Raw genomic sequence first — 24909 nt, 5'->3', positions numbered from 1 at the left:
TGGTTGACATATAAAATTACTTATAAAGTGTGTGAATGAGAATGACAAAATTAAGGATGAAAAACGACATTTCTCTTTGCACCTTCTCTCCTACCAGGCTAAAATGAAAGGGGGCTAGTGTAAGGTTTGGCTAACATTTATTCACGTTTCATAATTCATATGTTAGGACGGCAAACATCCTCGATTTGATCAGAGGAATAGTAATTTGTTTGACTATACAATTCTGGTTTGTTTTGGACTGTGTGTTTAGGTTGTAATTGTTTTTGGTTTGTTGAACATATTATGTTCCTACTATGGAAGATGAACTACTGGTTTCTTGACTAGCTCTTAGAAAATATGAACCAAATTGTTTATTCCCTTTCTGGTTTGTTGAGCACTCTGATCATACATTTCATGTTTTTAAAAAATCATGTAATATATGTTTTTCATAATATTATCCTCTTTTGTGATTAATTGCAGTTCCAAATTTAACTCTCACCCAATTAAAAGGAAAATTTGCCATACATGAGGGAGAGGAAAACAATTTCAGATTTCTTGAAAAAAAAAAAAGATAAAAATTAAATGTTTAAATGGAGTCAATAAATATTAGAGTTTGTTGTTGGGTGGGTGCTTTTGAAAAGTGACCAGTTAGGGTTTGTTTGGGAATAGATCACATCTCAAAATTCTTTTCTCATCTCATCACATCTACTTCCCAAACATAATTTAAATACAAATATTTTTAAATTAATTGTTACAACTTTTTCAAATTAATCATTACAACTTTTTCAAATTTAAAAAAAAAAAATCAACTTTTTCAAATTCCTAAACAAAAATTATATTATAAAATTATATTTTAACAATATTGTAACTTTATAATATTTTTTATTCAATTTTTTTCTCTCATTTTTCAAAATCTAAAAAATATTCAACTTAAACTATCTTATTATTATTCATAAATTATCTTACTATTATTAATAAAATTTTCATCCCATCTTACCTCTCCAAAAGCCTAGTTTTCTAGCCAATTTTTTCTATTTAAATGGATAGATAAGACTACTTTCAAACTAATTGGAATCTATTGTTTGACTCTTTGCACCCTAAATTATCAAGCTAATAGGAATTCTAAGACCATAAAAAGTTGACATTTGGCAAATGTGTGTGAAAATTGTGTGATTTGTTTTCGTAACTCTTCTCAATTCATCTCATTTCATTTAATCATTATAAATTTTTTAAATTTCTATATAAAATAAAATAAACAATTTAATTTTTTCAAATTCTAAAATAAAAATAATATTAAAAAAATATATTCTAATAATATTTTATTCAACTGTTAACTTTAATCTAACTTATCTCATTTACGAAAACAAACGAAGCTTAATTATTTTATAATAATTTTATAATAAGAGTTATGAAGTGTCGTTTTTTTATAATTACGAAATGTGCCAAATCAGAATTAGTCGAAATTTTAATCTCAACATTCTATGCTAATAAAAAAAATGAAGTGTATTATTATTTTTTATATTTTGAAATATAAAATGCAAAATCCATAATAATTTGATGAGTTTTGCCAGAATGTTGAAAGGCATAAGAGTTTCTTGAACACTCTTATATACTGTCAAAACTATTCTAGCTAAGTCCTTTTATGTAAAGCAAAGATAATCGATCATAGACTTGACCAAATCGTGTTCAGTTCGATTTTACCAGATGGTGTTTACCTTAAATCGGTTTTTTTATTTTTACTAAAAGACTCGAATTTCTTGACCCTAACATCTAGACCATTCAATCCACAGAGCACGTTTCTTGAATCTAACATTTAGATTTCGGCCTAATCCTTTGAATTAAGTAAATATTATTCTTCAATTTAATCCTTGTCATTGTCAAACATACATGGCGATGCCTTATATTTAAAGTAGCACCTTCTTCTATCAATCACTAGATACCCTCTTGAAAAAGTAATGAGCTACGCGTATTTGCAGGCCTTGTTCCTATTTAGCACATCCGACACTTGATGAAATTCATCCTTTTTTTATTGTTTTATTTGTATATTAGATAGCTTCTTGATTTCGAGTCCTGATTTTGTCTTTGGTTTAGAATTTCTCGATAAGAGCTCTTGGGAGTCATTAGCCTATTATCTCCGGTGTATCTTTGATTTGTTTGGGCGAGAGAGTCCTTCCATAAGGGACTCCCGGATCACTATGGCCGAGTGTTATCTCTGTTCGACCAGTTGGTCTCACAATCAGGCAAGCTTGTACCATTACGCTTATGAGTAGAATCTTAACTTGAGCGCTCGAGCCTACCTTCGCATACCTAGATAGTTTTGGTTTGAAATCTTTGTAATGATAAAGGCTAGAATTTATTGATTTCTTGGGTGGATGTTGAGAATACGAGATTGTAAGTATTGTTTGTCTAAATCTCAAGTTAATTGATCTTTTGAGCACTTGGAATTTTTTTATATATCAAGCTCGTGCTTAAATTTTAGATATAAAGGAAAGAGACGTTAATAACGCCTTTAAATGGTGTAAAAATTTGTAGGAAGACAACAATCGGAAACCAAGCAGTATAATGATACTATTTAACGATGAGTAATCTTATCGTTTTAATTATATAAAAAAATTGTATCAATAAATAAATATGATTAGCAATAATAGAATTTCTGATTATAAATAATAAGTTTTTTATGGAAAATAAAAATCTGTATTTAACTACATGTGATATTCAAACTCTAACCTAGCACTCAGTTATCTGCACAAGAAAAAAGAAATGGAAAATGCTAGTTTGCCCTTTCACTTTGCCCACTCATATTGACTACTTGTGTATTTAATTTTTTTTTTTTACTTAACGATTAATGAAGTAATTTTTAATATATTGATGTATTTTTTTTATTTTTTAAAAATATTTCAATATGTTAAAAAAATATGAAAAGAAAAAATACAAAATTTTTTTTTTGAAAAAAAAAAGTCTGCGCTAGGCGGCACACTCAATGGTCATTGTTGGGCGGCAGCCTAGCATAACTCAAAAGAAATATATCTTTACAAGTATTACTACAAATAACACTTCTATTATATTTTTATTACACTATATCAAATGTGATGTTTTATCTTTTGAATCTATACTTTCTTGTGAAAAGTTAACGATTTAACCAATTTTATGTAGGAAAATTTTTGAGTGTGCGTTGCACAGAATTGAAGTTTATTCTGCAAGGATGAATCCGAAGGGTCATACATTTGAGAGATTTTCCATCATAAAAAAAAAATGTGACTCTTTGGATCATCTTTTATATTTTTAAAAGAAAATTTAAAAATTTGACGAGTTTATGTCACTTTATCATATTGAAATAAAAATAGAATAAGATCGTAGTTTATAAAATTTTCTTTTTATATTTAGGTCAGACTACTTTGTATTATAATTTGACTTTGCAATTGGTAGGTCTGATATCGTTGGCAACTCCTTATTCATATATTTTTTAGTTTCTCTTTGATTTGCACGTGGTAACAGGGCACCTTGCCACGTCATAGAGCCCTTTACAAAGTCTTCCCTCTTTGCACTACCTGTTCCACGTGGCTACAGAAGGAAGCGAGGCAGAGGCGGCTCCTAACTACAAATTCACAAGTCAAAAGGACTATCAAATTTGAGCAAGCCTATAGCCATCAGTTGGTGGTGCCTGGTGGTCCACACAAAAACTGGATAGGATTTCGTGGGTCATTTTTTTATTTAATAAAATTTTATTTTATCTATTCGTAATATATTTTAAATGAGTAATGCATAGTCGTAGATGTATAAATATTATATAATCGTTTTGAAAAAAAAAAATTTATTATTAAAAATTTAATTTTTTTATATAGATCTCGTATTTATTCATTTTTTTTAAAGTGATTATGCGACGCTTATGCACTCTACGATTGTAAATATCATTTCTTATTTTAAATAGTTGTTAATTTAAATGAATTTAAAATGCTAACCCTGAGGTTAGCTCAGCTGGTCTGACTTTGGGTTTGCTCTTCAATGGTCATCAGTTTGAATCCTCTTAGAGTTACTGGAGGTTTACCTAGTCGTTAACTTCAGGACTCCATGAGATTAGTCAAGGTGCGGGCAAACTGGCCCGGACACCCATAGAAAAAAAATAAATTAAAATGCTACTATAAGATATTATTACTTAATATTATATGTGAGTGAATATTTGAATTCTCCAAAAGTTTTTATTTGTTTTTAAAAAATTCTACTTATACTTACAATTTTACTTACATAAATATATCTGCTGATATGATAATTCTTGAAAATGGTAAAAATTTAAAAACTTGATATTTGATATATAAATTAAAAAAGAAAAGTTAATGCTAGTATGCTCATAATTTTACTATTCACTTTGCCTCTTAATGTTGTTGCATCATAATGTGGAGATGCATGGTTTATTAAAAGAGAAATTCTATTTGCAAGTTCCCATTTGGAGATTGTATGTGCAAACCCTTCATTAAATAGAAAAAAGTACCATTTTGATAAAGATATTATTGTAATTTAAAAAAAATTAAAGATAAAATTAATTAGACTTGCAATGCAGTCCCTATTTAGGGACTATATGTAGCATTGCTCTAAAATTTAATTGTCACTCAATACGCATAATATTGTGCGTACGTGTAACACTACTCTTCTTTTCTAAAATATATTTTTCTCACAAAATATTCCCATTACAAAGGGAAGAAAAAAGGCTCATGAATGTTGACCCAAATTATTTAATTATTAAGAAATTGTAAGGATTACGATAATAAGAGCGAGCTAATTACACAAAAAGTTTTAGATCTTGATCATGGTAATAATTTCTTAAATCCAATAGATGCAAATTATACTCAAGCAATTAGATTGCATAAAACAATCATCCATACGAATTGGAATTAAATTTGTGACCCAAAAACCTACCATTCATTTATTTTTATGCAAGTTTAGGGTTCGTTAGGTTTCTTGATTGCACTCAGCTCAACTGAATTCGGTTCAGATTTAGATCTCTTCTAATATCTAAATATTCAACTTTTAAATCATTAAACTCATATCAATTTAAACCTCTTTACACATAAACCCACAACCTTTTTCAACTTTATAAATATATTTAAACTCTTTTTAACAAATACATCTAAACTCATTTTAGGTGGGTCCTACATAACTCACTCTACTATCTCAACTCATTATTATTTATAGAGAACTCAACTCAACTCAACTCAACATCCAAATGCAGTCTTAATGTATTGATAATTAATAAAACGAAATTGACCTTCTATTTTATGAGAAAAAATTCTAAGGGCTGATTTATTGTGAATATTAAACTTAAAAATACAAATAGTTGAAAAGATTCATAAAAGTATTAATAAATATTAACAATTTATATATGTATAGATACATTTTCAACCTTTTTTTATCAAACGATACAACCTTTATAAGTAAGCGATATAAAGTTTTTATTTTTTATTTATATATATATATAATATAAGCGATATAAAGTTATAAACTCACATATAATATCTAAGTTCATTTATTTTGACTAATTTTTAAATATGCTAAAGAAATTGTTAAACAAACTATTGACTTATAGCTTAGAAAAAAAAAACTATTGACTTTATAGATATATTTTCAATTTTTTTTTTTTTTAAAAGAACGATACGAGCTTTTATAAGCAAGCGATATAAACTCAGATAAAAATATCTATATTCATTTATTTTGACTAGTTTTTAAATACTTTAATGAAATTATTAAACAAACTATTGACTTACACTATGCTAAGATTTATCAATATTTAATCGGTTACTTGAGGTTTGTTTAAAATTATTCAATAAATGAGTTTTTTTTTTCTTTAAAATTAAAATCAGCAAATGAAGGGAAGTTTTCCATCTTTGAATGGTTCTCTATGATGTTTCTTATTTATTTAATTATATATATATATTGAACTTTTTTTTTTCATCATGTTCTGTTCATAAAAATTTGAAAAAATTTATTCGCAAGTCGACATATAACGCACATCTAATAAAATATTTATGTGACATAATTTAATTTAGAAGATAAATTATAAAATTTGAATATTACAAATCAAATCTTACTATTTAAGTGATGTTAATGATGTGCTCTATACACTGACTTGAGAATGAAATAACTCTATAAGATTACTCAAATTTTGATTCTAAATAATGTTATATACAATTTTAGAATATTCAAATCCAACGCATTGCGTTTGAAAAAAAAATAGAATCCTCTATTAAGATTTTTTTTTTTTAGGCAAGGTTTAAATTTATTAATTTTTTTAAAAAAGTTTACCCAAAACTTGTACTTGATGAGATAAATAATTTTCTTTTAGTTTTATCATTTTAAAAAATAAAAATTAATTTCTAGAGGACGAATAATTTTATGAGAAATTGTAATATGTTTTCTCATTTTATCCCTTTATTTTGATCGCTCGTATATTTAAATTTTTTTAATAGTTAAAGAAGTAATTATTAATATATTTATATTTTTTTAAAAAATATTTAAATATTTGAAATAAAAAAAAAATTACAAATTGCACAAAACGAATGGGCATGTCCGGCGGCAGATTGCACCACTCATAGATAGCACTAATGCAATTCATCATTGCGTTGTCAATACATTGAATATCAAAACGAAGGAGAAAATAAAAAGAAAAATAAAATAAAATAAAATTTCATCGAAGTAGACAGCCACAATCAAGCTAAACAGCCTTTCTTCGCAAGATCTTTACAATTATCCTCATATTGGTATTCAATTCAGTGCTCCGACTCATCTTTCGAGTTTTTGATCCGTAACGATCTTCGGCTTTGTAAGCTGCTACTTCTTCTTCGTGGCGAATTTTTTTTTTTCCCCTCCTTTGCTGTCGTTCCAGTGGAGGATAGTGATTCTAGTTTGTTGAAGTAATCAAGGGGGAGCCGGAGAGCTTGGGTTATAGTTTCGGATGTTTAAGACGTGCATGGAAGTTTCATAAAATGGATAGAATTAGTGGAAACCGGGGCGAAGGTGAGTCTTCGTCCGAAGTTAGTATTATCCCCTCCGGCTTGAATCGGATTAAGACTCGGCGAGTTTCTTCCAACGATCAAACGAGTTCGAAACTAGACGAGTCGACCGAGTCTCCGAGTTTTGGGGTCGCATGGTCTACCCTGAAGCAAAAGCAAAAGACTATGGCTCAAGGACGTGGAAAGGCCAATGGTTCTTCCAAAAAAGGTTTGCATCTTTTTTTCCCGGGGTTTAATTGATTTTTTTTCATTAGCTCTGATGGGCTGCTCGGAAAAATTTGGAAAATAAAAAAAGAAAATAAATATTTGAATACTAACGGACTATAATTGGAATTTACTGTGTATTGCTTATCCTGTTGTTTTGCTGCCTTTGGTTAATCAATTAAGCTTTCCTGAAACTTTATATTGGGAGAAAATTTCGTGAATTTTGTGAACCACAGGGAGAAAGACAATCATCCTGAGTTTTGTATGTATTAGTATATAATATTAGTATGTCTTAACCTATAATATTTGCCCGAAAAGATCATCGGCAGTCCATCCTACCTTAGAGACACACTAAAAGATAATAAATAAATGAAACTAATAAAAAGAGAGAAAAAAAAAAAGAAAAACTCTTTTTGGGCCAGAGATGAATGAAACACGTAATAAGTTAAGAATCAGCGGGAGTATTTATTCTATATCCTGCATAGTTCCTGTTGGATCCTATGTATGGTTCTATACGTGGTACATAGTTGTTTTAGGACTCGGTTATATGTGTAAAACTTGAAGAAGATATAATGGAATTGATTTGGAGAGATGATCATAGATAAGGTGATGAACCTAGTTTATCACAGCTGGATTTAAATTATATGGGGACCTTGAGCCAAAATGTTAGTACAAGGATTGGTCAAATTGAATAGTCATACTATTGTCTGCCAAGGCTTATGATCAGGGGATCTGCTGCATTTCCCTTCTTTCAAGAATAAGCCTTCAACCTAATGGTAGCTGAAGCGCAAGCAATGTGTAATGCTTTTTCATTGGTTGCTGCATGTTCATAGTGTACACACAAGTTGTCAGAACTATTCCATGGAATTAGAAATATCCCGTTTGCTCAATTGGATCCACTGCTGGTGGATTGAAGCATGAACTATTTAGATATGGTTACCGGAAATGTTAATAAAACTCCTTTAGTTTCAAGTTGAGTTGGATGTACTAGTTAAGCTTTTGGGTGGTTTGGATCTGTCTGTTCTTGCTGGCAAAGGAATATACATGTGAAAAAGGTTTAATATGTAGAAAGAGTGGCCTCCAGAAAAGCTGCCATATTGGCTGATGGGATTGATTCAAGTTCTTGATTTTTTATACTATATTCTTTTCTGGCAAAGGAATATACAGGAGGTGCATACAATAGTCATCATAAAAACCTTGTCTTGTTCTTCATTTTTGAGTATGGCACTCCTGATTACTTATAGAAATAAACTTTAAATTACTTTCTTGACTTAGGACACCACAAGGGAAAGAAGATAACCCGATGGTTCAAGTCATACCTTGGCAAGGATTCAACTCAACCTTTCAGTAATGATCCTCCAAACATTGAGGTGAGGATTCGTTCAGAATGCTTCTGATATGTATTCATAAGTTACTTCTATAAATGTAGGATATGCATGTGATGATTGTTTATGCCTTGTCCTTTCCAAGATAGGTACTGAGATTTGACATGCTACTTATTTGACAGGGTTGGAACTCAAAAATCAAGACACTTGACGAGAATGGTGCTATACAATCTAAAGTAAGCAATGAGCGAAGTCATTTAGATAGAAAGTATTCTTCACGGGAGAGTGCAAGGTATGGTAAAGTGTCAAAAGGGTTAAAAAGTTTTTCACATGAACTAGGACCAAAAGGCGGCATTCAACCCGCCCAGCCTCGGGCTCACAGCTTCAGCAATTTGGAGGTATTTCTCAATAGTTTTAAGTAGGAAATCAATTGTCTTAGATGTATTTAGTTAGTATCCTTAGATAGTAACAAGTGCATGAAAAATTCAAGGGAAAAATAAAAGGTCTGTTTTTGCCCTTTTTGAATTATTCAACGAATATTTAGATACTATCATTTTGTGATTTGCCTAAGGTTTCACAGAGACGATTCTCATTTTCAAGATGTTTTATCAACTTACATACTTGTATGTAATCTTGATTGTTATTTTCACAATTCACTTGTAAATTTCAAGATTCTATAGACTTGTTTATGTTGGAATAATATTCAAATATCAAAGGAGTTATTTGAGAAAGGTCAGCAAACTGTCACACAAGACTTGAGACGTCAATATCAAACGTTTACGATTGAATATTGATATTTTCTTAATGGCGAGGTTAAATTATTGGTCCTCAATCTTAATAGCCTGACACCAATAAACCATTGTCAGTCCTCTTTTCAAGTCTTGCAATTATGCAAGCCTATACCTTGGCATATTCTAACTGATGTATTCTAGAGAAATAATCACATACAGCAGTAGCTGACTCCATCTATTGCCATCAATGTTGTTAAAAGCATGCTTAAGCGCAAAGCACCAATCCCTGTGCTTTTTTAGTATATTTTGATTTGACCATGTACTTTTTTTTATTATAGCTATCAAATAACATAGTTGTGTATATTTTGTAAAGGACAAGAGGATTAGAAAAAATGTTATGCTTACATATTTTGTAATTAGTACTTGATTGCCATGTTGCATAATACACAATTGAGTTAAGAGGCTACATATATCACTATCTTGTCTTTTTAATCATTTTTATTTTTTTATGAATATTTTGTTGGGGTTAATTACTAAACTAATCTCTGTCATTTGCCTTTTGGATAGTTTACTCTCTCAAGTCTCAACACTAATTCTAAACCTTTTCTTCCCTGTACTTTTGAACTTGATCAAATCGATCATTCCCCTAATTTTCCGTTAATAATCTATTTAAATGCCATGTTAGCACCAATCTCTAAGTGCCACGTGCCATTCAAAAAACAAAAAGAGTTAAATAATAAAAAAAAAGACAAACATATAGAATGGGTTACCCAGATAGCGCTTGGGTTGGCACCTTGGCATCGGCGTGGGTTGCTGCTGCATCACCCTAAGTGCGCCCAAGAGGTGCGGGTTGCACCCAGGCAGTGCCTACGTGCCTGGGTGTAGAGCCCTGTCTAGGTGCAACCCAAGTACCAAGGTCATCATGCAATCTATGTCTGTATTTTATATAAATATATATATAATTTTTTACTTTTTTATTCTTTTGTTTTTTAAATTATTTATTTTATATTTTTTAAATGACACGTGGCAATCAGTGATTGGTGCTGACATGACATTTTAACAGATTATTAACGGAAACCTAAAAGAATGACTGATTTTATTAAAGTTAAAAGGACAAAGTTGTAAAAAATCCACAGTTAGAGTTTAGGGACTAATCTATTTAAAAGGAAAACCTTTCTCTTGTATACTACCTGTGTACTTAGGCTTTGCCTAATTATGAGGATTAATAAATTTTTCTTACTTATCAAAAAAAAAAAAAAAAAAAAGGAAAACCACATTGAAGATTTTAATATTAAACCCTATCTTGTAAGCCTACATTATTTTTAGAAAGATGTGCTTTACTTAATCAGGCGCATGCTTGCGCTTAAGTTCCTAACGCTTTCACCAACACTGTCTGCTATGGGAAAAAAAAAGAACGATTCTTGGTTTGAGTAGCAGAAGAGAATTATTTCAGGATAATAATGTTATTTTAGAGGATGGGATAATCCTTCGTATTTTTTACAAAAATATTGAACTCTATTGGGTCTTGTTATTTATAGCTGATCTACTTCTTATGAGTTGATATTCAGGAACTTTTGGGTTCTTTGCATTCAAGATTTGATGCTGCCAAAGAAGTGGTGAATGTGGAGCTGGCTAGTTTTTCAGGGGATGTCCTGGATGTTTTTGATAAGATTGACTCATCCCCAGAGGGAGAAACAATGGCAGAGGATCTTCTGCTTCTTGCTAGGAAGTGTATGGAAATGAACCCTTGTGAGTTTCGTGTCGAGTGTGAAACAATTGTCCAAGAATTGACTGAGAAAAGACATCAGTGTCAAACAGGAATGCTAAAGTGGCTGGTAACACGCATGCTCTTCATATTAACACGGTGCACTAGACTGTTGCAGTTCCAAAAAGATAGGGAACCAATAGATGAGAAATCTCTTCGTAAACTAAAGAAATGTTTGGAAAGTATTCCTGCTGTTGAAACAAGCTGGGTGCCCAATCCCCAGATTGCTGACTGTGGTTCACATTACGCTTTGAATCAGAAGGATGTTGTCAAACATGAATTGCATCGAGAATGTAAGCTATGTTCTGTCCCCGAGGCAAGTTGTTGCAATTCTTTAGAGCCAGATGATGAGAGTGACTCAACTTCCAAGAAGGATGTGGTGGTTTTGCAACAAAAATTGGCTGTTCAAACTGCCAAAACTGATTTCCTTTCACCAGTGCAACAATTTCATCAAATTGACAGTAGTTTTGGAAAATTTACAAATAATTCCAGTTCTGGTTCATTTCATGAGCAAGAAGAAAGCACAGATGGATCAGAGGCAGTACTCTGTCGGATCTGTGAGGAAATCGTTCCTACTTCTCATCTGGAGTCACATTCTTATATATGTGCATATGCTGATAAGTGTGACTTAATTTATCTAGATGTAGATGAGCGCCTTATTAAACTTGCAGAGATATTGGAACAGATCATTGAGTCACGCAATAAGAGTTTTCATTCATCTGACGGCAGCCCTGAAAATTCAAGAACAAAAACTACAAGCTTGGCAATTGCATCTGAAGCATATTCTCCCAAGATATGCGAGTGGCGGAATAAAGGTGTTGAAGGAATGTTTGAGGATATACATGAGATGGACACAGCCTACATGGATGATTCTCATTCTGCTTCTATGAACCTTAAGGGCCTTTTGGGTTTAAAGCTTGGCAACCATGGAACTTCCTCCTCAACTGGGAGCATGACATCGGTGTCATCCACAAATACACCTAGAGCTTGTCATTTTGACTCCTGGTGGTTGGAGCACAATAATCCTTCTGCGCTGGAGGATGTGAAACAGGTCTGCCATTTTTTGTGGTGAATTTTGTTCCTTCTAGATCATCTCAACAAATAATAGTATTATATTAGATTATAGCACATGTAGTCTGCTTCTGTGGTGGGTGAGTAGTTTATGTGAGGAATTTCTCCTAAAATCTTAGGGTATGGGTGTCTAGAATTGGAATCTCTGCAAATTTGGAGGTCCTTTGATAAAACCATGCTGAGAAATATCTCATGGAGAGAGAGAGTGTGTCCATCAATCTGTTGTAGTGTTGTCACTCTGCTCTCCCACTAGTCTTGCGTGACTGTGCAGTCATCATTGTTTGCTTTCAACCTTTTCATTTCATGTCCTTTTTTGATAAACAAGCATTAATTAATTTTCTGGTAGACTCATTGTGTCTATCCATTAGTATATCTATTCATTATCTTATGGTTATGGTTGTAACATTGTTCTGCAATTTCAAAAGCCTGTACTTTATTCTTGGCAGATGATTGACCTAGCGGGCATCGCCCGTTGTGTGGCAGGAACAGATCTTTCAAAAGAAGGGTCCTATGAATTTTTGCTTGCCTGCACGCATGACTTACAGGATGTTTTATGCAATAGCAAGCTGAAAGCTCTTGTAATAGACACCTTTGGAGGCCGTATAGAGAAGCTTCTGTGGTAATTTTTGACCAGAAGAAAATTTTCCTATTATGTTATTCGTTTCTCATTCTTATTAAACTTGACCAGAAGAAAATTTCCTATTAAATCTAATTTTATCGCACTGGAGTTATTCCTCTCTCATATAACCACATATGCAGGGAGAAATATATAATTGCTTGTGAACTAATAGATATGAGAAGTCCAAAGAGTGATATCAAGAATAAGGAAAGCTCTAGACAGTTGTTTGATAATGCATCCCAAAGTACTGTTGAGACAACTGCTTTACATTTCATGCACAAAGAGCGGACAAGCATTGATGACTTTGAGATTATCAAACCAATTAGCAGGGGTGCTTTTGGTAAAGTCTTTCTTGCACGCAAGCGGACAACTGGAGATTTTTTCGCAATAAAGGTAATACTTTAAACACAAACCTTTGGTAGGAAATCTTCAGATAATTTTCACACTGAGCAAAACCGACAATAACATGCTGATGTTCCTTGTTTTATTTGTATTTGGGATAACTTTAGTCCTTTTAACCCATAGATATATGTAACAATTTGAGTCAGAAGCTGTGTCTGACAAAGACCAAAACTAAAAATGAAGTCAAATATTATAATGGTGTTGTAGCCATCATGTTGGAGGAACAGGTTTCTCACATCTCTATAAAGAATTTTATTATTGACAGAATAAGAATGGAATAGGTTTATCCATTTGGACATAAAATTGAAAAGCAAGACTACTTGGTGGCACGTTGGTAAAATCTGGGACCTGTGCTTGACAGACTACTGATCAGTTTTTGTGGATGAAGTTGGTGAGTGGAAAATCAGGACAGCCTTGAATATAGGCTAATAACTTATTATACTATTCTCGGAGGAAGTCTTTTCAATATGGACATGTTGGACCGCCAGATTCCTGATGTTGGCTGATAGCCAAACAGGTATTGAATTGAAGAAGGTGATTCACAAAATAGCCACAGTTGTGAATCACCTTAAAATGTAGTTAAGCATCTTCTCTATCACTTTTCCTTACTGAGGCGACAAGGAAACCTTAACTCCTAATATTGAATCTTTAAGATCATATGGTTCATTAAAAAAAAAAATCAGTTACAGTTCTGGGAAAAAGCATTTATATTCTATTTTTATTTTCATTGAAGAAGTTTATATTTTCCCTGTATTTTCGGGACCCATCAAATGTTTATAGACTTGATTTAAGTGACATGAAACTGTTTAGTCAGATTCGTAAATCATTAAATGCTGTCTTGAGGAAAGAAAAAAAGGTCCACACATTGTGGATGAAATAAATGGGTTATGTTACAAGGAAATATAAAATTTTAAGTTATGCTCTTAGTTTAAGCAGGTGTAGGCCTACCAGGAGGAACAAATACATCCACAATGTGTGATCATTTGGTCGACTAGTGATTACAATTGTAAGGAGTAGATTTTGATTCAAGTAGAGAAGGCTTATAGAAACGTCGTTAAGGTAGTGAGAAATAACATAATGGGCCGTTATAAAACAAAATCCTGGACCAAATATAACTTGGTTAAGGTATCCCAGATTATATATGGAAGGTGGTAAATTGGATCACACATTACTTGAGAGGGGAAGTTTTTGTCCTTTTTAATAATGTTAAGAAGCTTCAATTAGAACCTTGTGTAGTCCTTTCCTGTATGGGCCTAGATGTGGCTTGAACTTTCCTTGACTTGTTACAAATGGCAGCAAACCAATCCCCAGTAGAAGTGTGGGACTTGAGCCATGCCACCAATGATGGAAATGGAATGGCCTGACAAGAACGTCAGGGCTTTAAGGGGGGATTGTAATACCTTATATTGTGTATAGTAAGGTGGTGAATGAGATCCCACATTGTTTAGAAGGAAGAAGTTTAAACTCTTATAATGATTCTAATGAGCTTCAATTGTAACCTTGACTAATCTTTTTGGAGTATGGGCCTCTAAATGTGATTTGGGCTTTTCTTGGGTCTTTACAAATGGTATAAGAGCTAAACCAACTAAAAGTGTGGGACTTGAGCCGTGCCACCTATATGATGGAATGACCTAATGAGGACGTTAGGAATTTAAAGGAGGGATCTTAATACCCCAGATTATGTATAGGAAGGTGGTGATGGGGTCCCACATTGCGTGGGAGAGAATTTCCGATTGACACATCTTCATTCATGATCATAGCATTTTGGCTCTTATGAGGTCACTGTACTGGTCACTGGCACGAATGTTCTTTTCATAGAGTTATGAGAATCTTAATGTCACTACAAATGCTCTTGTAACAATACCCGTGCCCCCTCCCCCTCCCCCTCCCCCCAGAACAGAAAAGAGTAACATTGAGTTCTTTGTGTCTTGGAAGTCTTTGTTTCTACTCAAAATTATTTTGCAATGGTATTTCTTCCTAAGAGATGTATAAGCAATTCATTTTTTTTTTCCTCAAACTTTCTTGCTTTAAATTCTCTCTTAGTCTCTTTTCCAAGGAATCATTTTTTTTGGGCACTGCTAAATTGTAACTTTGGTCCAGATTCATGATATTGTGCAACATTCTGCTCATGCAGGTGCTGAAGAAATTGGATATGATACGAAAAAATGATATTGAGCGTATATTGGCAGAGCGTAATATACTAATAACTGTTCGGAACCCTTTTGTGGTAATATCCAATACTAGAATTCTTTCAAATGTCACTGCAGCTATTCTTGAATAGTTTTTTAAATGTTCTCTATGATTCATTAGAAATGAATGTTTGTGGCTGCAGGTTCGATTTTTTTATTCTTTCACCTGTAGAGATAATCTCTACTTGGTTATGGAATATCTGAATGGAGGTGATCTGTACTCTCTGCTCAGAAATGTCGGTTGCCTTGAGGAAGATGTAGCTCGTATATATGTTGCAGAACTGGTTGTTAATTCCACCATATGCCTTTTATTTTCCTTGATTATAGACATTTTTCAGTATGTTCTTATGTCCTTTGCAGGTTCTTGCTTTGGAGTACCTCCATTCTCTTGGAATTGTGCATCGTGATTTGAAACCTGACAACATACTGATTGCTCATGATGGACACATTAAGGTCTGGTGTATATACTTGATGATTAAGTTATTTTCTTGTATGAAGGATTGATATAAATAATAGATCAAGAACATTGCAACCAATTGAAGCTGCTTTTGATCGTAGTGCTTTTTTTTTTTTTTCGCATCAATATATTAGTTATCGAAATTTAAAAAGTATCTTATAAACTAATTGCTCCTGTGCAATTTTTTACCTTAAACCCTTAACCTGGAGCTAATTGATTTCATTTTTTTTTCTACAAGGTCAAAGGAACTAATCCAATGCTATGAAAACCTTCCAAGTTTAGAACACATTTGCCATAAAACCTTGTGATGTAGCGGAAGTGATAGAGAAGAGAAGAGTGTATATATATATATATTCCTCATTGAGAACTAATAAATATCTAATTATTATACCTTTGTTCAACTTAGTGCTCATATTATGCATCACACGAGATCTGAATATTTAGGTTTGATTTCTGCATCAATGATGACTAAGAGTTGCTTATATTACCAGCTTACAGACTTTGGACTATCAAAGATAGGCCTCATAAATAGCACAATGGAGTTATCAGGACCTCAGACAATTGGAACTGCTTCACCTGATGTCCATAACCCACATGCTCAACAAACAGAGGAGAGAAGTCGGCACTCGGCTGTTGGGACGCCTGACTACTTGGCGCCAGAAATCCTTCTTGGAACTGAGCATGGTTTGAATTCAACTTGACTTTTGCTTTATTTTAAGCATAATGGGAAAGTAAAAGATGGTCCTTCGTGCAGGTTATGCTGCTGATTGGTGGTCAGTAGGAATCATCTTATTTGAATTGATAACTGGAATTCCCCCTTTCACTGCTGAACATCCAGAGGTATGCTTTGTGTTAGGATTTTCTCTCATTACGTTTTAATCTCAGTGCTCCTTGGGAAACTAAAACTCCGTTGTGATTCGGGTATCAAAACAATCATCATCTACAGCCTGGTTTTGTAGGATTTCCCCCCTTTTTTTGCCAGCTAGCAACATAAGACTGACATTCATCAGTAAAAGCATATTGGTAACATGCTATTTTTAGTTATGTGCTCTATGGTGTTTGCTATGCCATTAATTTCCCATGAGACTTTGATGCTATCATTGAGATTTTATGCTTTATGTGGTCATCATCGTATCATGGTGTTACAGCTAGGAAACTGCATATATACGTCCATTATTTTGATTTAAATAGGGGGAAACTGCAGATATACATCCATTAGTTTGATTACTTATTTACTGATTGTGCAGAAAATATTTGACAACATTCTTAACAGAAAAGTCCCCTGGCCTTCAGTTCCCAGTGATATGACCTATGAGGCCCAGGACTTAATTAATCGGTTGGTTATCAAACTCCTGCCTTTTGATGTGGTGATAATGGCTTGTAATTTTGACTTGGCAACTTTTTATGCGTTATATTTTTTTTTTATAAGTTTTTTATTGTTGGGGAAATCACACAGCGGCACAACGGAATTAAATAAACACACCCACGCACACAGTGGCACCAAGAATTTAACGTGGTTCGGCAATTGCCTACGTCCACAGAAAAGAGCTTCACTATTAAATAGTGGAACACAGAAAAAATATTACAGAGGAGAAGGATCACACTCCACTCAACTCAACTCTCTTCTTTTCTCTTAGAGCTCTCCTAGCTCTCTCTCTCTTCTCTCTTTGCTTCTTGGTGTGATTTGAGTCTCTCGCTGGGAGTCTCAATTTATAGGCTGAGGGGGCTGTGTGAATGTAGCCGATTTTTCAGAATTCATCTGCAAATTTCGGCACCCACCCACTCTCGTTGACAAGCAGCCCATGTGGGCTTGTTGGGAGTAGGTGATGGGCGTGGATCCCATCATTTTTATACGTTATATATTCTCATGGTAAATGGTTTAACCTTCATGTCTCCAGGATGCGTGTGTTTGTGTGTGTCCTAATGTAATTATCGATCTTATTCTCTCTCCACAAACAGATAGTATCAATGTCTGTAACAGAAAAGAAGTTTCATTGTAAAACTGACTGGATATTTTTGTTAATTATTTTCTTTATCTATGGTTGAGGTTCAGACTTGGTACTTTTGTGTGTGGGTCCTAATGGAGTTCTTGATCTTATTCTCTGTATGTGATGCCCTCAAACAGAGAGTATTTGTGCGAGTGTCTAACAGGAAAGTTGTTTCATAAAAAAGGAACTTAAAAGTGACTGAATATCTTTGGTATTATTTTCTCTGTCTATGTTAAAGGTTCGCATTTTGTACCTTTCTAATTTCCAAATCTGCTAATGTAGTATCATATTATTTAACATGTCAAGCTTGAATTTGTAGAGGTACTGATAAATTTGTTTGAGATCAACAATTATTGCTTCTTTGTGGTCTTGGAAATTGATATCCGTCAGCTTATTTGTAGATTAGGTTATACATTTGTCTGTGCCGTGCAGGATGTTTATTCAAAGATTTAGTAATAAATCCATGAACTGTCTCAGTTTCAGATGTTTGGGTTATTTACTTATTGCTCCATTTTGTTTCCTACAGTTACATGATGTACTACATGTATGTTTAATATGCCAAAGGCACATTTTCATTGCAAAACCAGCATGCTTATTGTTGTTTCATTCACATTTCTTCACTCCCAGACTCATTTGCTTTGTTTGGCTGTTTGTGTAATATGATATGCTAGTTTCTATTCAAATTATTATTTAGCTCAGACCTTTTCTTGACAGGTTTCTTATACATAATCCAGCACAGCGCTTAGGAGCAAATGGATCAGTAGAAGTTGTATTCTACTATCCACACTTCGTTTTTTAGCCGAGCAATAAGCATTTTTTCTGCATCATGATGACCTGAACAGGAACTCATACGTATTTGTTTTTCAGGTAAAAGCACATCCTTTTTTCAGAGGAGTTAACTGGGACAACCTAGCATTGCAGAAGGTAGAAATGCTGCTCGTCTTCCTGTATATGAGACATATTCTTAACTTGAAGTTTCTTTGCTTTGATAAAACTAGAAAGCAAAATATGTTGGGTTCCTTTGCGAATGCATCTCATTTTTGGTTTGTTTTGGTTTTTTTTTCCCTAGAATTTTGATAACAAAAACAAAAAAGGGCCCAATTGCTTTTGGCATACGGTTTCAACCCGGCTTCGAAAACAGAAATAGGAAAAAAGGAGTTGTCTTTTATGTTTCTTTATGTAAAGCTTTATTAAGTTACAACATCTTAATGCAACTGTTTGGGGGGCTGAAACATGCTTGTGTAATTGTTGAATTGTTGAGAACGTGACTGAAGTAATTCACGTTTTGTATTTCATATTTTGCTACCATGCGAGTAGAATGGAAAACTGCTAAAAGTTTATCTGCTTTTATATATACTGATACACTGGTAGAATGGAAAGGACTTAAGATTTTATACATTCATTTCACAAGTCTACAAGTCTTTTCTTGCTAGGTTGGGCCCTTACTATGGCAAAAGTATTTTATATTCTTTTATGTGCATGCTTGTTTGTATCTATGCATTTAATATGAAAAGGAATTTGATTAAACTGATGCAGACTTCTTAAAAGAGCAAATCTTTCTCTTTGTCGGGGACATTTTCTGAATTATTAACTTTGTTACTGCTTAACTTTGCTCTTAGGCTGCCTTTGTTCCACAGCCTGACAGTGCAGATGACACGAGCTATTTTATATCCCGGTTTCGTCAAAGTTCCCCTGGATTGCCAGATGATCACAACTGTAGCAACTCTGATTCTGACACTCAGGAATCAGACTCAAATTCTTTAGCTGAGGTTGACATGCTCTTATCATCTCCTAATATCAATCTATATTTGAGAGTATAACCGGAATGGTTGGTCAAAAGAGTCTTTTTTATATGTTATTATCTATATAAAACATGCTAAAAGGCGTACCAGAGAGACATCAGATTTGGGGGTGGTTTGCACCTTATCTTACATTGGTGCTCTGAAGAAAAGAGAAAGTCTTCATCTCATTAGTTTCCCAGAAGGAATGTAGTTGTGGAATATAGAAAACTGAGTTAATATTTTATCTCTAGTTAAGTACGACTATGTGCTTCAAAATGGAAGTATTTTTTTTTAGTCTGCTTCAGAGTGCTGAACAATATTTCTCTTTGAAGTTGAACTGTGTTAGCTGATGTTCTTCTGTTATAAGCTCAGTAGTTATTTTTGAAGTCTTAACACTCGAATCCTTTGAACTTTATGAATCTTCTTTGCTGCTACTCAGATGGATGAATGCGGTGACCTAGCAGAGTTTGAGGATTATCCAATAAGTCTCTCTTCGATAAATTTCTCTTTCAAGGTAAGCCAACTTGTCCTTAAACTGAAACAACGTAGCCATAATGGATATATTCAATCTTGCTCTACAGCTTCTTTTCTTAATTGATATTCCCAGTGACCTTTGGAATATTACCTGTTATGCCTGCGCTATGCCTTTTATCTTTTTTAAATAAAATCTTTTATTCCTTGTAAAAAAATTTCCTTCTAAAGACTTCATTTGAAGTGGATGTCTCAGGCTGTCACATGCATTATTCCCAGTTAATGATATAGACAAGATTCACAAATGCTCTAGTATTTGCATGTAGCTTGTGGCTATAATTGTTGCAACCTAACAGTACAAGTCTCCTAGCCAGTAGCCAGCCACCATCCATCCATCCTTCAGAAGAGGGAAAACAACAGGCTTGTTTTTGCCCTCATTGCAAGGCGTTGTCCATAGGCAGTGTATGTGTAGCATACCTAGTGCTTGTGAAACACACTGGTTTTCATTTAGACATTGAGACATCCCGCATGTTTGAAGTTGTCTGGGATGCTTGAACCCTTAATTTGTTCAAACTTGTTTACTTGAAGGAAGTTCTCTTTGCAGAATTTGTCGCAGTTGGCATCTATTAACCATGACGTGCTCTTACAAACTGGGAAGGATCCAACAAAGTTTTCACCATCCAGAGGTCCAGGTTCATAGTTCATGGTTTGGTCTTAAACCGAATTATTTGTACAGCTAGCCCTGTATATAATATTTTTTAGGATAGGAAGATAAATGTATAAACAAAAAAGAAAAAGAAAAAGAAAGTCAAAGAGGTTAAAGGGAAAGGGAAAGCATCAGCAACAACATTACCATATACTGAAAATGAGAGCATGTTATTGTTTTAGTATTACCTAACTCATGGGACTTTTCTGTGACCGTTGCTCATAGAATAAGATCTTCCAGTGACCTAATCGAGGACAGTCGTCGATTCGGTTGTTGGCCCTCTTGCCTCCTTGAAACCAAGAGAGTAAGCGCTATCGGATTATTGCGTGGAAAAGTGTGATTCCTGTCTGTATTCCTATCAGTGCATATATATGCAGTTCGATTCAGGTATTTTCAGAGCCGTCATCATTCACCAAACTCATATCAACTAGAGCACATTTAAATGCTCCTCCAATCTGCAGGATCAATCTGCTTGAGAAATATACTTGAGAGGTGCATGATTTCTCTTTTTTTTTTTGAAGTATAAAGCATGTGACATAGCATCTTTGAGTGCATCTGATTCAAGAAAACTAAACTGTCGGGGATTTTAAGCTACTCAAGTCTCTTTTCATTGTAGAAAAGTCGAATGATCACATTTGCATGATCAAAAGATTGACGTTGAATTAGGGATGTATTTGCCTTATTTGGATTGAAGAATCTGGTACTCCCTCATATCCACATTATTTGGATTGTGTTTTTTTTTTTTTTTTTCTTAAATCTAGATTCCCAAGAATGTGGGTAAACCTGCAGAGGAATTTGATACGATCATAAGGAATATGAGATTCCTTTTTTTAATCAATTTGTAGATATTTTATATGATTTTTTTATGATTCCTTACAATACAAATATATTTAGAAATCAAGTTAAAAATGACGGAAAAGAACTATCATCATAATTTAGATTGATAGGGAGTTTTTAGAAGGGAGAGATATTTCTGAGGTTTGGGGATTGAGAGAGCATAAGGAATATCTTAATTTTATTTTTGATAAATAAAAGTGAATATTTTTGTCGCTCAGCATGAAGGAAACTTAGAATGTAGATTTTCACCTTTTTATAAGGAAATTATATCCACAGAAAACCTGACTTTATTAAATATAACTCAAGTGATAATTTTTTATAGTACAGTAATTTCGCACCATTTTTTTTTATAGGAAGTAATTTCACACACTTCATTTTTAAAAAATAGGACAAAGTCTAGGATCCAAATGAAAAAATCCGATTATATACGGTGGGTCTCAATTCTATAAGAGAAATGTTATTCAAAGGCCTCTACACCACACAATCTACATAATTTGATTTGTAATATTTAAATTTTAAATTTTATTTTTCAAATCAAATTACATCACCTGAATGATGTGTGATGTAAATGCATTTTAATATAATTGGTTTTTACATAAAGGAACTGCATAAAGCTTATACACTCTAAGGCCTGGTTTGGATGGTTAGTTGATATGAGATCAAAGTTAAATAAAATATTATTAAAATATTATTTTTATTTTTAGATTTTTAGATTTAAATTATTTATTGTATTTTGCTAGACAATTTAGAAAAATTATAATGATTAAATAAGATGAATTAAGATGGTTTCACTATCCAAACTAGGTAGACTACTCTAATTGTTTAAGCTTCCAACCAAATCCTCATTAATGGTTTGCCACACCCTTAATGAGAATAACAGCCATACCTAAAACAAACATCACAAATAGGAAGCTGCCATGTAACCCATCTTGCATGCCAAATAGTTGCCAGCATGATTGAGCTTTGTTACATGAGTAGTGCTACACCCATCGAGGGTTAGGGTTAGGGGTGGGCAAAATTTTCGAGATTCTGACTCCAGTCAAATTTCGATGAGGTTCCAACTCTGATGGAGAGTCAAAGTTTGCAGAATTCGGAGTCGGAGTCACTCCTTTTGTGAAATGTGTATGATTTGTAGTTTGCATTTCAATGATTTTGGTTTTTAGGTTGTTAAATTTAAAAATTGAGGGATTTAAGTTTTGAAAAAATCTGGTATTTTTGTTTTAGGTGACGTTCGCTCAAGTGTTGCTCTAGTGTCTCTCGAGTGAACATCACACAAATTGTTCGATCGAGCCTTCGCTTGAGTGTGACTTGAGCGAACATCACACATATTGTTTGATTGAGCCTTCGCTCGAATGTGGATGGAACGAACATCACACAGATTGTTCGCTCGAGTGTGGCTCGAGCGAACATCACACAATTGTTCAATCAAGCATTCACTCAAGTGTGGCGTTAACGGACATTCATTTTTAAAATGAAAAACACGACTAGACATATATTTTTCTTTTTCAATGTGTTTCCAATTTGTAAATTTTCATAACATGTTAAATGACGATTATTTGTTAATTATTTCAGATCATTTGCTTAAATTATGGATGCTACACCATCTTGCTGCTATTCTCCACAAAATGATGATGTACAGCCGTTGGCATCACCGACAGGTACTTCAGGTCGTAGACCCCCATCTAGTGCAGTTACCTCATGTGCAAGTAGTCGAGTCCTACTAGATCTAGAAGACGTTGATATGCTTAATGAGAATGAGGAGTTGATGAATGTTGAGACCGATCCACCATCACGACCTAGTAAAAAAAGGTCGTGGACATGAGAACATTTTACCAAAGTTTCCGGTGATCATGAGAACCCGCAGGCTCGATGCCACTACCATGGGCAACTGTGCAGTTGTCATTCGAAAAAGCAATGGTTATGAGGATGAAATACAAATATAATAAATATTGGGAGGATGTGGAGAAGATAAATAAATTATTATTTGTGGCTACGATTCTTGACCCCGATATAAGTTGGCGATTGTAGAAGATTGGATTAGGTATGTCCTCAGTGATGAGAACGCTGATTAGTTTTTTAGATCACTTAAATTTGATATTGATGATTTATATAACAATTACAATAGCAGTTGTCAGTCTTCAACTGAAGGTGGTAGCTCCTCATGCCTGACCAGCTCGACATCTTTCTGTGATGACACATGTACAAAGTTCAAATTTATTGCGGACTATGACAGTATTATCAAAACCGTGCATTGATGAATATTATGCAATGTAAGTTTGAGGTTGAGTGTTACTTTATGGAAGATGTCGAGGAACCTAGTGATACATTTCATATATTAACTTGGTGGGAGGTGAATTCTGACAAGTTTACAGTCTTTTCCAGAATAGCCAAGTATGTACTAGTCATTCTAATCACTACGGTTGCCTCTGAGTTGGCGTTTGCACCGGAAGTTGTGTCTTGAATGTTTATCAGAGTTCATTGTTTTCGACCACGGTCGAGACCCTCGTTTGTACACAGAACTGGTTAAGTTCAACACCCATTGGAGTAGATACTATTGATGTCGAGAGTTATCAGCTTAAATCAAGTAATTTTATGATTCTAAATGATTTTTTACAAAATTTTAATATTTTTATTATTTAATTTATAATTTATATGATTTTGTAAACCTAACTGTGAACTCTAGACTAATTGTGGATGATTGAGACGGACGTACCATGGGATGACCCCTTTATTGGTGAGAAACTTAATACCATGATTACGATCATGCAAAACTCGTTAGAGTTAGAGGTGGAAGTGAATTCATAACGAGTCATATTTTATGTCATATATCACTTGGCTAATGGTATAGAAGTCTGTAGTTAAATGTCTAAAGAAAAGATAGTGCATCTGATCAATAAAACCCTTTGCAGGAAAATTGGAAATCACTATCAAGTCATCGACTCAAATGCATGAACTATCAAAACTGATGCGAGAGATTGTAGCTATTTCATATTTGAATTTATTTTGGTGCTGTAAATTTAAATTTATTGTGATTTTTAGTTTTAATTTTAATTTTATTGTTTGCGATTTGTAGTTTGATTTAATCATTGTATTTAAGCTTTAGTTTTTTAATTTATTTTTTACAGTATTTTAGAACTCTTTAATTATTTTTTTACATTATTTTATTTTTTTATAAATATTTTTAAACAATGATGGGCCAAGCTAAATTTCAGATTGGGCCTTGGATATTAGACCTAAGGCCCAAGCCCAGAATGAGTAGGGCAATTGGGACCTAGTAGCTGGGAAGCCCACTTCACTTTGATCGAAGCTCTAAGCTCTAATCAAATTCGAACTCCGACTCCAATCGAAGTCGGAGTTGGAGTAGCTTTTGACCTCCGACCCTA

At 33.5% G+C, this 24909-nt stretch overlaps 1 protein-coding gene across 11 annotated transcripts; it reads left to right on the top strand.

Moving 5' to 3' along the window:
• Positions 1-6605: 6605 nt before the first annotated feature.
• On the top strand, positions 6606-24566 carry LOC108991693 (probable serine/threonine protein kinase IRE4). Of its 11 annotated transcripts, XM_018966042.2 has the most exons (20): positions 6608-7188; positions 8460-8554; positions 8692-8907; positions 10809-12056; positions 12523-12695; positions 12836-13088; positions 15232-15324; positions 15430-15570; positions 15647-15739; positions 16235-16427; positions 16498-16583; positions 16991-17079; positions 18446-18500; positions 18599-18655; positions 19351-19500; positions 19952-20026; positions 20588-21076; positions 21151-21181; positions 21306-21389; positions 23099-23828. In XM_018966042.2, the coding sequence occupies exons 1-17, from the start codon at positions 6954-6956 to the stop codon at positions 20681-20683; spliced, it is 3348 nt and encodes a 1115-aa protein (XP_018821587.1). In that variant the 5' UTR covers positions 6608-6953; the 3' UTR covers positions 20684-21076; positions 21151-21181; positions 21306-21389; positions 23099-23828. The 11 variants fall into 11 exon arrangements, with proteins under 11 accessions (XP_018821591.1, XP_018821592.1, XP_018821587.1 ...); XM_018966044.2 differs by lacking the exon at positions 21306-21389 and adding an exon at positions 24436-24566 and having other exon boundaries at positions 20588-21181; positions 23099-23184; XM_018966041.2 differs by lacking the exon at positions 21306-21389.
• Positions 24567-24909: the final 343 nt, after the last annotated feature.

This window comes from Juglans regia, chromosome 15, assembly GCF_001411555.2.
Source record: "Juglans regia cultivar Chandler chromosome 15, Walnut 2.0, whole genome shotgun sequence".
Classification (NCBI taxonomy): domain Eukaryota; kingdom Viridiplantae; phylum Streptophyta; class Magnoliopsida; order Fagales; family Juglandaceae; genus Juglans; species Juglans regia.
Note: the sequence above shows the minus strand (reverse complement) of the source record. Positions and strands in the feature narration are given on the sequence as shown.